The 14,675-nt window shown below is 38.1% G+C and overlaps 3 protein-coding genes across 3 annotated transcripts in view; 2 read left to right on the top strand and 1 right to left on the bottom strand.

Annotated features, from left to right (window-relative positions):
• Positions 1-14,675, bottom strand: part of LOC144636854 (uncharacterized) — a 148,505-nt gene that overhangs the window by 48,781 nt on the left and 85,049 nt on the right. The window lies entirely within an intron of this gene.
• Positions 1-14,675, top strand: part of LOC144636852 (uncharacterized) — a 140,866-nt gene that overhangs the window by 47,685 nt on the left and 78,506 nt on the right. The gene's annotated exons all lie outside the window — the stretch shown is intronic.
• LOC144636820 (WD repeat-containing protein 25-like) lies at positions 4,387-14,146 on the top strand. The gene is made up of 5 exons (XM_078496023.1): positions 4,387-5,579; positions 8,511-8,641; positions 10,219-10,389; positions 11,541-11,681; positions 13,880-14,146. The coding sequence occupies exons 1-5, from the start codon at positions 4,661-4,663 to the stop codon at positions 14,099-14,101; spliced, it is 1,584 nt and encodes a 527-aa protein (XP_078352149.1). The 5' UTR covers positions 4,387-4,660; the 3' UTR covers positions 14,102-14,146.

The raw sequence follows: 14,675 nt of genomic DNA, 5'->3' as shown, positions 1-14,675 counted from the left end.
TGCAGTTTTCCTGTTTCAGCTTTTTTAGTTCACTTCTAACGACGGTCGTTGAAAGTGAGCACTCTACGTTTCAACCAGATCAACATATTCCTACTAAATCCATTCTGCCAGGAGTATACATTTCATCATGGAGCTTCCCATTCAAGATTTGGCGTGTGTTATACTTGTTATTATCCTGTTTGTGATCCTGTGTTACGTGATCAAAATGTACAGGGCTCTTATGAACTGGGAGCCGAGAGCGGTACGAGAACAGCCTGTAGAACCACGGAGACGAAACTACCGGAGGAGAACCAGAAACTTGAGAACCCCGTACAATCAAAATCCGCGCCATCCAACGGAACACGACGAACGGCAAGGCTGAACAAGTGGGTGCACCTTTTTTCTAATTTTCATTTTTCTATTTTTGTGGAAGTGCACAGTGGATTTTTATGAAACTTCGCGTTTCTTTTGTTTAACCTGTTTTCTTGTGAGATAGGGCTACATTGTCCTACAGAATCTCACACTGCCTAACGTCAAATATGTTGAAATATTTTCTAGAATTTTAATTCTTCTTTTATAGCAGCCAGATTTTGAGGCTTTTCTATTATTTTTCCCGTGCAGGACGTGGAAGCTTTGTTTATTAGTTCCGAGATGAGAGGAGAGAAAAGAAACTCGAACATTGTCAGATTCTGGCAGATTCACTGAATACTGTGGGAGTTTAGCACCGATCCAGCAGACGATAGTAAATAGATGTTAATAATGAAAAATTATACTGAATAATTATCTTTATTCATCCGTAACAAACACTGGGTAACATTAGTATTTGACTCGTTCTATATCAGTAGGGGTCGCAAATGTTCGAAATTTTTAAGTTTCTAAGTTAAAAGCAGTATTTTATAGTTTTTTGAAGTATACCTCACATGATGTCATTTGCTTTTATCAGTTTTTATAATCGACCCCGCTACTGACATTGATTAAAACTTAACATTTCCGAAGTTTGCAGCCTTCTGAGTTGTTTAATAATAAACGAATGGTATATTGGCCTACATTGAAATATATTCATTGCAACTATTTCTCACTGTCGGCCGTATCGAAGCCTTGAGGACCCTTGAGGGTCGTATTTTAAAAATATTGTTAATTTTAGTCAGGTCTATCGGGCATGATGACCAGTTATTAATGTCTGCTGTCAATCTGCTGTGTCGTAGCTTTGAGGGCTATTGTTTTAAATCTGCTTACTAATGCAGATTTTTCATGTGATTTTTACGCCTGGCGACACGCACAATTTGAAAATGGATATAACATGCATCTTATTATTCAAACCCTAGCGCGCGTTTTTGTTTGCAGTTATTTTCCTTTTTTTAAAGGAGCAATGTCACGATATTTCAACTCACTTTCGGATTACTTTCAAATTGAAGGAAACCTCAAAATAATAGTTTTTCAGGGTAGAAAAACAACAACTTGAAAAGTAATTAAAAGCCAAAAAATTGACTGACGAAAATTATGATGGATTACAAACAGCAAACTTGAAAAAAAATTGCTTAATTTTTTCGAGATGCATTGTCCGTGACGTAGCTCCTTGAAAGCGCTTTCAGAGTATTTCTCTGTCCACACAAAAAACACAGAGATATTTCGCCATTATTACGGAGGAAAAACAGCTTGATTCTTAGCTTTCAAATGCTGTTAATATATAGGTTACATACCGATACACCTTCCTACCGATACACCAAAGTAACCATCCCGGTGGTTACTTAGGAGATTTTTTGCTTCACTGAGGAACTCGTTCAGTCGTTATGTCTCAGTGAATCGTGGGTTTCTGGGGCAATCTGGGCCGGCTCGTGGGAGCAGTGTGTGCCCATTAAGATAAGATAAGATATACTTATCTTCAAAAGAAATACCTTTTTACTCATATGAAGTGTATGTAGTTCAGTAAAAGCTGCCGGGAATGCCGAGAAGAGGTTAATCACGTGAAAAACTAACTGCCTCGTCCCTTAATTAGCAGCATTGTTTCCAGCTGGGCTCTGAAAGCACCTTGAGCACTAGAAGGTAACCGGTTGAGTAAATACTAATTTACGAAGCCAAAGTTACTTAGGAGATATTAGGGACCGATCGTTTATTACGTCCCAAGGGGGGGGGGGGGCGGTGGTTTTGGAGGGGGGGTTCAATTTTAAAACAAGCCCCTTTTTGGGGGGTAAGTTTTTCACTTATGAGAAACGTGAGGGGGGTCAAATTTTATGACACAGCAACGGCAGTCTAACAGGTTTTATAACTGAAACCAAAAAAAAGGAAAAATTCTCGCTGGCGGTTCTTGTTGTTGTTTACTCATAATCGTTAAAAAAGGCTCATAAATATACCATAAACCAAGCATGAAAGTGACTCAGAATACAGGAACTGGCATTTCTGATAGCTCAGATTTTCAAAATTTCTCGGGGAGCATGCCCCCGGACCCCCCTAACAAAATTCACATTCACCTTCATCAAACTTTTTACAAACTGAATCTCATTGGAGTCCCGTATAAACAACCCTGTGACAAAACAGTTTCTCCTAAAAAAAAATAACCGATGGTGATAATACACTACCAACGAAAAACGTCAGCAACATCTGCAACTGTTGTTCATGCGGCATTGGTCTTCAGAAACAAGCGACATCGCGACACAGTGCTGTGTTTTACGGTATGGTTTGAGTGTGTGGTGGAAAGAAATTAATTTGCTGGAGTATTCAGTGAAGTTCATTGAGAATGGCTACATATGATATTAAACCTCGATCAGTTAAATACGTAGCAGCGATGTTGATTGGCTATATCAACAAAATAAAAAATCTGCAAGGAAGAAAAGAGAGAATTATGGCCTGGTCGAGGGGGTGGGGTACATTTTTTAAATAAGAATTACGAAGGGGGGGTATAATTTTTATATGAAAATAATTTTGGGGGGTTCAGTTTTGAAACACTACACTTTTTAAAAAAAAAACCGCCCCCCCCCCCCCCTGGGACGTAATAAACGATCGGTCCCTTACCCTTGATGAAATATGAACGTAGACTCTTAGACATGTTTGATGAACTGTCTGAATAGATCTGTAAAATTAAAAAATCTAAGTGGTCAACGCGTAACAGTTTTAAAACAATGTTTTGCTTGCCTGTGTAGCAGGCGTAAAAAGGGGAAGGGGGTGGTAGGAGGATTGAGGGAATTCGAGGAGGGTTTGCACAATTTTGTGAAGTCAGCCCTACCCCAATAGCAATAAACTTCTGAGATCTCAGTCAGTCATTGAGTCTAAATATAATTTTATGTTCCAATTTGAATGCATATAAGACAAAAACTTGAATGAGGCAAAAATGACAAAAATAAACAGTTAGTTATTGATAACTTTTTAATGGTTTAGTTGTTTAAAGGTGATGAATGAAATTAACAGCTGCAGTTGATACGATGTTTGTGACAGTGAACCGGTTTTCAATGTTTTTGAGTTTTTCTTTACAGCTAAATGATAGACTAATGATGTCAATTAAAGCACTTTAATAGTTAATGGGTCTTCTTGAAAACACCACGGAAATTCAAAGTTTTGTCTTCTTTGTTGTTTTTCCTCGCGAAGCGAGGCCGAAGGCCGAGCGTAGCGGGGTGTATAATTTTGTTCCTCAAAGCAGGGCTCAGGCGGGATGAAATCTCGTGTGAAGTTTACGGTCATATATATATATATATTTGTGAGCTTGGTGTCTGGCGGAAATGACGTCACACGGCCGCGCGCTGGTGGCCTAATGGTAAGGCGTCGAACTTCAAATCAGATCTTCGGGACTGAGGGCGGGGGTTCGAATCCGGCTAAGGTTTTTCTTTTTTTTTTCTTTTTTTTATATTATTTTTTTTGTGGGTTCGAATCCTGAGCCTTTCATTTTTATCGTTTTTCTTTTCGGATTAAAATAACACTGATTTCCACATGATACTCCCTCAACACCTATTCAGGCTATAAACCTTTCATGGCTGCATGGCCATCAGGGGCGCGCGGGCGGAGGGTTCGAATCCTCCTGCCGTTCGTTCTTCTTTTTTTTTTTTTAATGTCCTGAAATAAATGTCCAAAATGCGAATATCCAATAATTTGTCGATGATTTTGAAAATAGCCTGCGCTTCCCAACGCTTTATGCCTCTTTACGAACCAGAAAGAGCCGCCATTTTCAAAGCGGAGTAGACCCTGGGAACGAGGGTGTCGCTGCCATGTCCGTTACTAGGCAACAATGACAAATCACCGGTTAAAACCGGTTATCACTCCTTATTTATAACACCCCCCCCCCCTCCCTTCCCAACCCAGAGCTTCGCGAGGCCCTGCGAGTCACGTATTACTAGTTTAAATTATTTGTTTTCCAGCACTTTCCAGCTCTCAGCTCATACTTTGATGGGTCAGTGCTACAAATGTTTATCAGTAACTGCTACAAATATGGTATCAAACAAATGCTCAGTCAATGAAAAAAATTGTGATTATTTTCTTGACGTCATTTCACAAATGAAACTTCGGAAAATCAAACTTGATCTTGATCAAAATGATCATTAAATTGTGTCGACGGTGAGGTTTCCCGCCAAAAGCTTGTACTTCCGGGTTAGCCGCCATCTTGAATTGTGAGACTCGAGGGACCCTGGGAACAAATTGTCTAACAAATGTCAAAATGGCGGATGGCCCGTGAGAGAACTAGTAGGCGAACGAGTACATGTGCATGTTTTCCATTGCAAGGATCTCATATCAGTTTGTTGTTTCTGCTGCAGTGCAGTGCAGTTCACATTGTCCATATTTAAACGCCACAAGATTTCAGCGAAGTATGGAGAGTTTGTGTGCGTACGATAGCAGTTCGTCTTCCGATGACGAGTCACCGAAAAACAAGAAACAAAAGGTAACAGAAGTTGATGGCAATAGTGTTCGACAAGCAGGAAACAGCAGACAGCCAGGGGATAAAATTCTAAAACCTTCTCAAAAACTTTTGAATTCTAGTGGAATACTCGGAAGGAAAGTCTCTGAATCAAAACAAATTACAACTTGCAGTACTAGTGCTTCAAATCACTCTGATCGCTTTGAGTCTCAAGTTGTTAAACAGACTAACGACAAGAATACTTCATCTTTCGTCGGATCATTGGCGCGAAGAACGAATACAAATGTGAGTATTTCGGGGCCGAGTGTTAAACCTTACGTGTCAAAGAGAGAAAGAGAGAGATTAACTCAAACAAATGCTGCAACCTCGGCTGCACCGCTTTTAACAAATCATCAGTTAGAAAAGATTGATTGTGATGGCTCATTGAAAGGGGTTACACTTAATTCTGAACAAAAAACTGAAATTTCAAGCAGAAAGACTGCAGATCTTGTGTGTAGACCACCTAAACAGCTGCAGCTAAATCTTGAAGGACATTCGCAGGGGGTCAACTGCGTCAGATGGAATCCAGCAGAGAGCAATTTGTTGTTGTCTGCGTCAATGGATCACGTGGTTAGTGTTTGGGACACACACAAAGGCGGGGCCTGCACCCGAAGATTAACACGTCATGCTGAAGCCGTCAAAGACTCTAGGTGGAGCTTGTGTGGATCGCAAGTTTTGAGCTGTGGATATGATAAAACTGCGAGACTTTTTAATTTGGAAACAGGTAATGACATTTGGGGTGAAATGGACGGTACAATTTGTCTACGATTATTGCATGTAAGACATTTTTTCCACGACTACAACACAAATTGTATTGTGTAAATCTGAACCTACCACATCCTTACGACAGACATGCACACAAGTAAATGGTCCTAAGTCATGCCATGGGCCTGTTGTAAGCTTGACGGCATGCAAGGAAATCATACCGTGTAAATTGGCCCTTATAGTAGGCTACCATGGAGAAGGGATGAGAGGCTACTAGAAGTGAACAGGGACATCCATTTGGTGCTAGACAGTAAGACAGTCTTACTTGAAAATTAATGCTTGAAATAGTAGAGAGCATGATCAGGGCTCGACAAAACCCCCGTCCGGTCGTCCGGGACAAGTAGTTTTCGAGGCCGGGCAAGTAACTTTTCATGGTCACTTGCCCGATGGGCAAGCGCCCGGGCAAAACCCTCCATCAATTAAATGAAAAAATAATCAGAACTACAGACATCGTAAAACAACTGTTTCGTAATGCTTAAACTGTGAAAAATGTCAATCATTTGTCAGTCACACAATCGCTGAAATGACTTTTTCTAACGTACTACACATCTTAAAATATGTGTCTTCTAAACATTGACTAAGGGACGGACCATTAGAAATAACCGAAGGGGGGTAAAAAAATTTCGGTGCAGGAATTTTTTTTGAAGGCCTACTTGTCTGCAGGAATTTTTTTTCTGGGGCACAAGCTTTGCACTAATTTTTTTCGCACAAAGATACAGGCTTTTTTTTTTGTAATGCATCTATGATTTGCGCAACAATATTATTATCATTATTAAATATCATTATTGTTTCATTTTTCAGATTTGTTCTTTGAATTAAGCGACATTTAGGGACTGTTCATTTTTATGGGGTTGGGGGGCTGAAGGGATTTTTTAGAAAGTGCCTGTTAAATATAATCCCCCCCCCCCCTCCTTATTAGAAATTTTTACCCTGGTTCCTCAACAAAAAAGATGAAAAAGATGACAACTAAAACTTATCAAGCTAAACTTTAGAATATCAGACATAATTGCAGTTTATAGTGATAATAATACCGGTAATACTGTTTGTGCTTTTGATTAACTGTTTACTGATGGGACGTGATTGTTAGGGTGGGTCACGTGTGTTTGCAACCAAATAGTTGATAGGATTAAGCTGAAGCTGTTCTCTCGGTAACATGACAAATTAGAGGGGTCCGGGGGCATGCTCCCCCGGGAAAATTTTAATTTTCAGAACCTCAGAAACGCTATTTTAGCCATTCTGATGGACGTTTATAGATGCCATCATACAACACTTACTGGTAATTCCGTTGCACAAATTTTTTTTTCGGGCACAACCGCTTGCAGGATTTTTTTTTTCGACAAGTTCCCCTTGCAGGAATTTTTTTTTGGTAAAAGTCACCCCCCCTCCGGTTATTTCTAATGGTCCGTCCCTAAGTGCATTGAAGTGTGATCTGTGAAGGCTAAAATTTTACCGTGTTTGTTCAAGCGTAAAATATTGCGAGTTGGTGTGCACTGAACAAACTCGCAAACTTTTTTTGCATCCGTTCTGTTGGGTAATATGAATACAAAACTTCAATTTGAATGAACGGAAAGGCTCTAAAATTGAATCTGAACAAAAGTGTTGCAGTTCAACGTTACTTTCAGTTACCCGGTACTTTGTCTTGCATCCGCTGAAACCGAAACCTGAAGTCGGAGCTGTCAAAGCATGAGCCTTTTCCGGAAAAAGCTGAACGAAAAATCTTCCAAAACGTTTTAAAAAATCGTTACCGTTCCAGTTCGAAGGTCTGCACTGTGATTGCCTGGTTGCCTAGCATGAGACTAAAATCTGACCGTATCAAATTTCTTTATACTTATAAACAGGGTAAGAATTTTGCACGAACGCAGTGTAGACAACTAGGCTGATGCTTTAGATCAGCGAAATAAATTTTCAGTGAACCTCCCAAAAATTAATGAAACCAAGTTCTTTTCATTTGTACAAACATCAAAAATATAATCCTCATAAAATAACCACCACTGATGAGAAACCAGTTTAGTGTCTTCCAATGCCAAAAATAAACATTCCGCCGTGCAGTCTCGCAACATGCCGGTTTGGGAAAAAAAATATGTGAACAAGAAAACCAATCAGTCACTTCAATTGTTGGAATGGAGTTGGATGGTTTATTCACTTCAAAATGGTTTTCTGATCGGAAAAGCGTAAATTTTATCTTGTTCCCAGTTTATAGATCTTTATTCACTGAACTGAATACTCTGAGTGTTTGTAATCAAAGAAATTGAAAAAAAAAGCGAACGAATTGCACGAAATTCGCAAGGTTCGCATTACAAAGTGGGAGACCCTTGCACAAGACGACTTTGGGCAAGCTTTAAATTCTGGTGACATTCTTCTTTTAAGCGAAAAAACATATTTGCTGGGCAGTAAACTCACATTAAATAAAGCTTGCATAAACCTCTCACTTTTCCCACATTGTACACCACGGCAACTACAATAATTATGTAAAGTGTATATTGACAATAGCATAGGAAATATGGATGATTTACCATGTTATGTGAGGAAAACATTCAAACGAAGTAAAGCAATCATAAAACACTTTAAAGAGATCTAATCATCCGAGGATTATGAATTATTAATGAGCTTATTTCTTACTTTATTTTTTTAATGCGGGTAAGTGGGAAATCGGCTCGGGCAAAAAGTTTTGAGTCTTGCTTGCCCGAAGGGCAAGTTGGAATTCAAGTTTTTGTCGAGCCCTGATGATGCTTGCTGCAAGCTAGTATATTCTTCTTCCCTGCTTCTATGACATTTTTTTGTACTTGCAGGTATAGACCATTTTAAACTTTCCTGGAAATTTTACCAGACATGTTGTCAATTTAGTTTGTATTATTATCAAACTTAGACCACTTGCCTTTTTTTACGACAGGTCAGGAAATGAAAGCATTTCCACACAAGAACTATGTGACCTGTGTTCAGTTTCATCCCACAGAACCTGCCCTTTTCCTAGCTGGGACGTTTAAATCTGCCATACTATGCTGGGACACAAGAACTGGAAACGTAAGTATGTAATAGTTTAAAGGTGCACTGTCATTTCTTTCAAGCCATTTCTGACAAAAGCTCAAAAATGAAATTTGATCATAGAAAATTCCAACAATAATAATGGTTTAATTTTCTAGGGGAGGTCACTGTCAAATTATGGACTTTAATGTGTGTTGTGATGCTGTTAACTTTTTCAAGCCTGGCTTGGATGGTTTTTGACATTTTAACAGTAGTAATGGTTGCTTTTTACACTGGCAACAATAATTTTTAATTAATTATTATTAATAGTAATTGTTATAATTATTAAGATTACCATGGCAACCAACAGACCGTTAGGGATAATCAATTAAATTTTTCAGGAGAGAGGACGGGGGGCAATTTTTTTTAACAAAATATTTTCCTACAACTTCAGTTCTGTGTAGGATTAATTTTTTGAGTTGTTAGGTATTTTTGTGGCTCAAAAAGAAGGCTTAGTTTTCTTTTGTTCTTTTAATTGCTGCACAGGAATTTTTACCCAACCCCTCTCCAAAGTATGTTCGATCCAAAAAATAAACATTCATATAAAACAAACAAACTGGATCAAAAACCACCAAACACAACCCAAAGAAATGAACTTTTGACCCCATTAAAATTAATTAAATTATTTGTTTTTTGAAATTTCTGCTCAGATGATTGATGGCAAAATAAAATGCAACAATTATTAGTTAACATCTATAATTAATAAAGCACAGAGTTTGTGAGTTTCCATGTTATTGAACAGCACAATGAGGCAATATAACTAGAGCGATGCTGCAATTGCAAGCTTACATGATTTCATTACAGTAAGACGCTCCACTTATAACCTCAGGGGCACCACAATTGTGGACCTTCCAAAAGTAAAATCAACAACTTACGGCTTAAATCCTATTTCTGAAACTTTCACCTCTCATCTTAAGAAATTAAAATATTCACTGTTTTCCGGGATCTTTTCCGAGGTTAAGAATATTTAAAATTTGACGTTTCGATCAGTTTCACTGATCTTCTTCAGGCTGTTGTTAAAATGACAATAGGAAACAGTCCGCCATATTGTCATTTTAACAACAGCCTGAAGAAGATCAGTGAAACTGATCGAAACGTCGAATTTTAAATATTCTTAACTTCGGAAAAGATCCCGGAAAACAGTGAATGATTTTAATTACAGCTTAAAATCGTGGACAAACACTGCATCGAAAATGTGGAATTTTTCGCAGATGAATCAAGAAAGACAGAAACATATACGGTTTTTAAGAACAATTTAAGAACATTAAACCTTACAGGCTGTGACCATTGAAGAATTGTGACAATTTTTATTATTATTATTATATTTTCTTTTTTTAGCAGTAATTTTTATATTTTATTCTTAGTTAAACAATATTGTAGCACTTACTTAATTTATACACTTCTGAGGAAGTTTTTATTGTTCTATTTTGTATTCTTATTTCGTAGCGCACCTGTAAACTAGCTTTTCAGCTAAGCCTGCTGACCATATTTCTCGTAATAAAGATTGTATTGTTATTGTAGAGGCACAAGTTAACTTAAATATTTTCTTAATCGGCAAGTGCAATTTTCATCAACAGGTTGCAACAACTTACTCAGCATTTTTTGGCCAAGTGCAGGACATAGCATTTCTTCCCGGGGGTGAGGAATTTATTTCTGCTGCTGAGGTTGTGAGAAGGAATTCTACAGACAAAGGGATCATGGTCTGGGATTTTAGATCAACAGCATTATTATCAAATCAAATTTACCAGGTAAGTTAATCAATGGCAGGATAAGTCAAATTATTTTATAAAGAAGATGGATTAGAAGAAAAGCTAGGTTAACGTACAAAATAACAGACACGTAAATGTTAAAATGTAATAAAAATGGCCCTACTTATTTAAGGTATTCTTGGAGGCTGTCATTTTTAGTGTATTTTTAAAATATTGTCTCAAATGGTGTATAATTTTCCTTACTAAAAAGTAAAATTGTATGCAAATTACAAAAATGTCATCAGATTTTCTGTTTAGTGTAAAGAATTAATTGATTTTTTAAGGAATTTTTAAATTTGACGAAACTAGTTTTGTAGTCGCATATGAGATTTTTTCATATCATTATGATGCTACGATTATCACGTTTGGGAGAATCAGTTACAACTAAAATGGACTCTGTTATTATTTCAAAATAGGAAATTGTCCATAAATATAATGTCTAAAAATGAACTTTTCATGTGAGTATGTCACAAACAACTTGAAAGCAAGGATGATAAAAGCAAGAGTACCTCAAAATTATGTATGCTGCAGGGCAAGTTTGTACCCCCCCCCCCCCCCCCCAGCATACAAAATTATGTTACCTTATCTTCACTTCGTAGAATCACTTTCTAGCTATTTTGCAAGATAGAGCAATTTTCATTTATTAATGAGTGTCAAAAGTAACCCGCATTTGCTTTGGTCTTGTCCAATCAGAAGTAAAACCAAGACCAATCATGTCTCACTCACACATGTTCCCACACTTGGTGCTGGCTGCATGCATAATAATTTATTACCTCGAGCTTTGATTGGTTTACTGGCTTATCTGTGTCCTTTTGTGATTAGCCAGAGTGATAACTGTGGTTTTGGTTTTACAACACTCAATCAAAAATTGCTCTATGGCTGTTAAACTTGGCCATTTTACTCATTTTAAGGTGCTCGTTACAGCAGGGTTTATTATTAAATTTCCACTACTTTGCCAACATTTTGATCTTTTTACGAACACTTCATAACAATTTTTAACCAGAGAAACGTTTTTTTATTTTTAATCATGAATCTACAGTGAAATCAACAACAACAATAACAATAACAAACAAACAAACAGATAAAAACAAAAACCAAAAACATGGAAGAATCTTTTGCTATCTAGTGCTGATATCTTTTTCTTCTTTCAGGAAGCATTTACCTGTACTTGTTTAAAGGTTCACCCGACTGAATCTCACTTTGTGGCGCAGTCAAACGGAGACTACATTGCTTTGTTCTCAACAAGAAAACCTTACAAGCTGAACAAGTTTAAGAGATACGAGGGCCACAAGGTAAAAATCTATGCTAAATAAGACCGGGTATCCAAACCTCCTTCACGGTCATGATGTTCCTTTGTTTAAATTTGATGAAATATAAATGAGATTGAGAATGACATTTTAAGAGCGACAAATTAGATGAGCATTTTATAATGAAAACAATGCGTCAAGGGGCCCGTTTCTCGAAAGCCCCGGTAACTTAACGGGCCCGCAAAGCCATTTTTAAACAACTGTATCTTAAGAACGAAGAAGTGTATTGGCCTGAAATTTTGTATGAAGGGACCTTCTGTTCATGTTAAAAATATGTGAATAAAACAACTTTGTAATCATAAGTGTTTAGGATTTTGCTATGGCTTTCCGGGTGCGAAAACTTTTCGGGACCTTCGAGAAACGGGCCCAAGGCCAGGTAATACGAGCAACATTTTTGTTCAACTTGTCTCGCAACATTGTTGCATTGCAAGTTGAACAAGTTGTTGCCCGTATTACTACCGCGCGCTCAACTTGTCTCGCAACAAATTTTGGTGTTGCAAGTTGAAAACAATTGTTGCAAAAAGTAGAACTCGGTTCTACTTTGTGCAACATGTTGCTGCAACTTGCAACACCAAAATTTGTTGCGAGACAAGTTGAGCGCGCGGTAGTAATACGGGCAACAACTTGTTCAACTTGCAATGCAACAATGTTGCGAGACAAGTTGAACAAAAATGTTGCTCGTATTACCGGGCCTTTTAAACACAAATTTGTTGCCCGTATTACCGGGCCTTTATGTCGAGTAACCGTTAAAGCGCGCGCTTGAAAAGAATGAAAACGAACGCACGCGCGTAACACCCTGGAATACTACCATGGCAACCAGAGATGTTTGGTTTTCTGAAAAATGAAAAATAAAAATAAAAAGAAACTTTGTCATCGGAAAAGAACTGCTTGTTCTTAGACGCTTGTATCTTTTTTCCTATCGGCGTGAAAAAACTACATGAAATGTTCTAAAATAATTTTCTTTACGAGAAGGACGCACGAATAATTTCTAGATTCTTGGGTTTAAAAGTTTGAAGAGTGAGTCGGAAAAAAGGAAAGAAAGAAAAACTCGTAAAAACGCGAACAAATCTTACCGTCTCGTTGAACAGGATATGCAAGGTATGATAACAACAAGAAAATCGACAGCGCCGTAAGCGAAAATACCAACTTCGTGCTCACAACAGAACGTGTTTCTTCTCGCGAAAAACGCACATTCTTTCCGCGAAAAGAGCAAAGTGAGAGCTTGACGTCACAATAAGCGTTTATGACGCAGCGCGCGCGAGATGAGTAAGGCTCGTTACCAGGCCAGGTCGTCCTTTCCTGTACTGTGGACGTTTAGTGTTAAGTCTCTTATTCGTTGTGAGGAACATTTTAATTTTAAGATTGCGAAATTTTAGCAGTTGCGTGGATTTGTTTTTCAAACCAAAACTGTTTTTCGGTAGGCTAAATTATTGCGACGATATAACAGCAATGGTCTTTCTGTATTTTGTAACACCTCATTGGTACAATCGAACCTCTTCTTACGGAAACCTCTTTAGTGCGGACCCTCTCTAAAACAGATAACGGACACTAAATCTCGGCCCCAGGGAGCAAATTAATACAAACTTGACCCTCTATTACGGACAATTTCGGATATCCCGACAAAATTCTCACATTCTTTTAAAAAACCTCTTTAGTGCGGACCCTCTCTAAAACAGACAACGGAAACTAAATCTCGGCCCCAGGGAGCAAATTAATATAAACTTAACCCTCTATTACGGACAATTTCGGATATCCCGACAAAATTCTCACATTTTATTTTAAAAAAAACCCTTTATGATTCGGAACCTCTCTAATACAGACCATGGAAACTAAATCCCAGACTTTTGAAAGCAAATTCATATAAACTTAACCTCTTTAAAACGGACACTCCGATGATCAGGTAGTGATAGTTTGTCTGTTTGTAGTTACAACAACGCTTTGTTCATTTTGTTATTTTACTCTACATGCGGTTACTGTTTATTCAACTTGTAAAATATATAAACGTTTTTTGAGGGACCTTAACCCTTAACGGGGTATAAATCCCATTTGCCAGCCTTAATTTTGCTCAAATCCCAGTCCCATCCCCATTTTTTGGTTTGGGATTCCGCTCTAATACGGACACTTTGCCCTCTCCCTTCAGTGTCCGTATTAGAGAGGTTTAACTGTAATTTGTTTGTTTTCAGGTGAGTGGTTATCATATTGGATGCGATTTCAGCCCTGATGGTAGAATAGTTTCCTCTGGCTCAGCGGACGGGAAAATCTTTTTCTACGATCATTTTACATCTCGTGTGATAAGGACACTAGACGCTCACTCTGCGCCATGTATGGATGTCGCTTACCACCCCACCCTACCCAGCTGTGTAGCAAGCTGTGGGTGGGATGGAAAGGTTAAAGTTTGGACATAACTTAGATGTACCACAATCTAGTAAACAACAGGTTTAATAAAAAAAGGAGAATGTTATTCGTGCAAGTCAGTTTTGTGTTTGAAATTTCAATACAGTAAATAAAAATTTACCATCTTTATTATTTACTACAAGCTTGATGATTTCCACGTTGCTGATCCTAGCAGTATGCAGGACGCGTGTCACATATCAACCAAGTAAAATGGCCCAGCTCACAACGAGTCTCTCGTAGCTCAGTTGGTTAGAGCGCCCAACCGGTATCTGGGAGGCCATGGGTTCGATTCCCGTCGGGGACTCAGAATTTTTCTTTGTCCCACGCTCGTGTCATGTAGAACATCTTATCTTTATTATGAAATTACGCTCTTGATTTTTTTTTATAGTTTTTTTTTTCAACTTGAGGGTCAGGATGTCATAGCTTATATAACAGTGTTTGCCATCAGGCTTACTAGACTTACTAGACTAACTTATAGCAGATTTTCAAATTCTGGCCACAAACGAACGCTAAAAACTTAAGGAAGTTTATTGAAAATGGATGACTGAGACCTTGACTCCCGCCAGACGATGGCGCGTGTGTTTT

This window comes from Oculina patagonica, chromosome 13 (genome assembly GCF_052425735.1).
Source record: "Oculina patagonica isolate OP01 chromosome 13, crgOcupat, whole genome shotgun sequence".
NCBI lineage: Eukaryota > Metazoa > Cnidaria > Anthozoa > Scleractinia > Oculinidae > Oculina > Oculina patagonica.
Note: the sequence above shows the minus strand (reverse complement) of the source record. Positions and strands in the feature narration are given on the sequence as shown.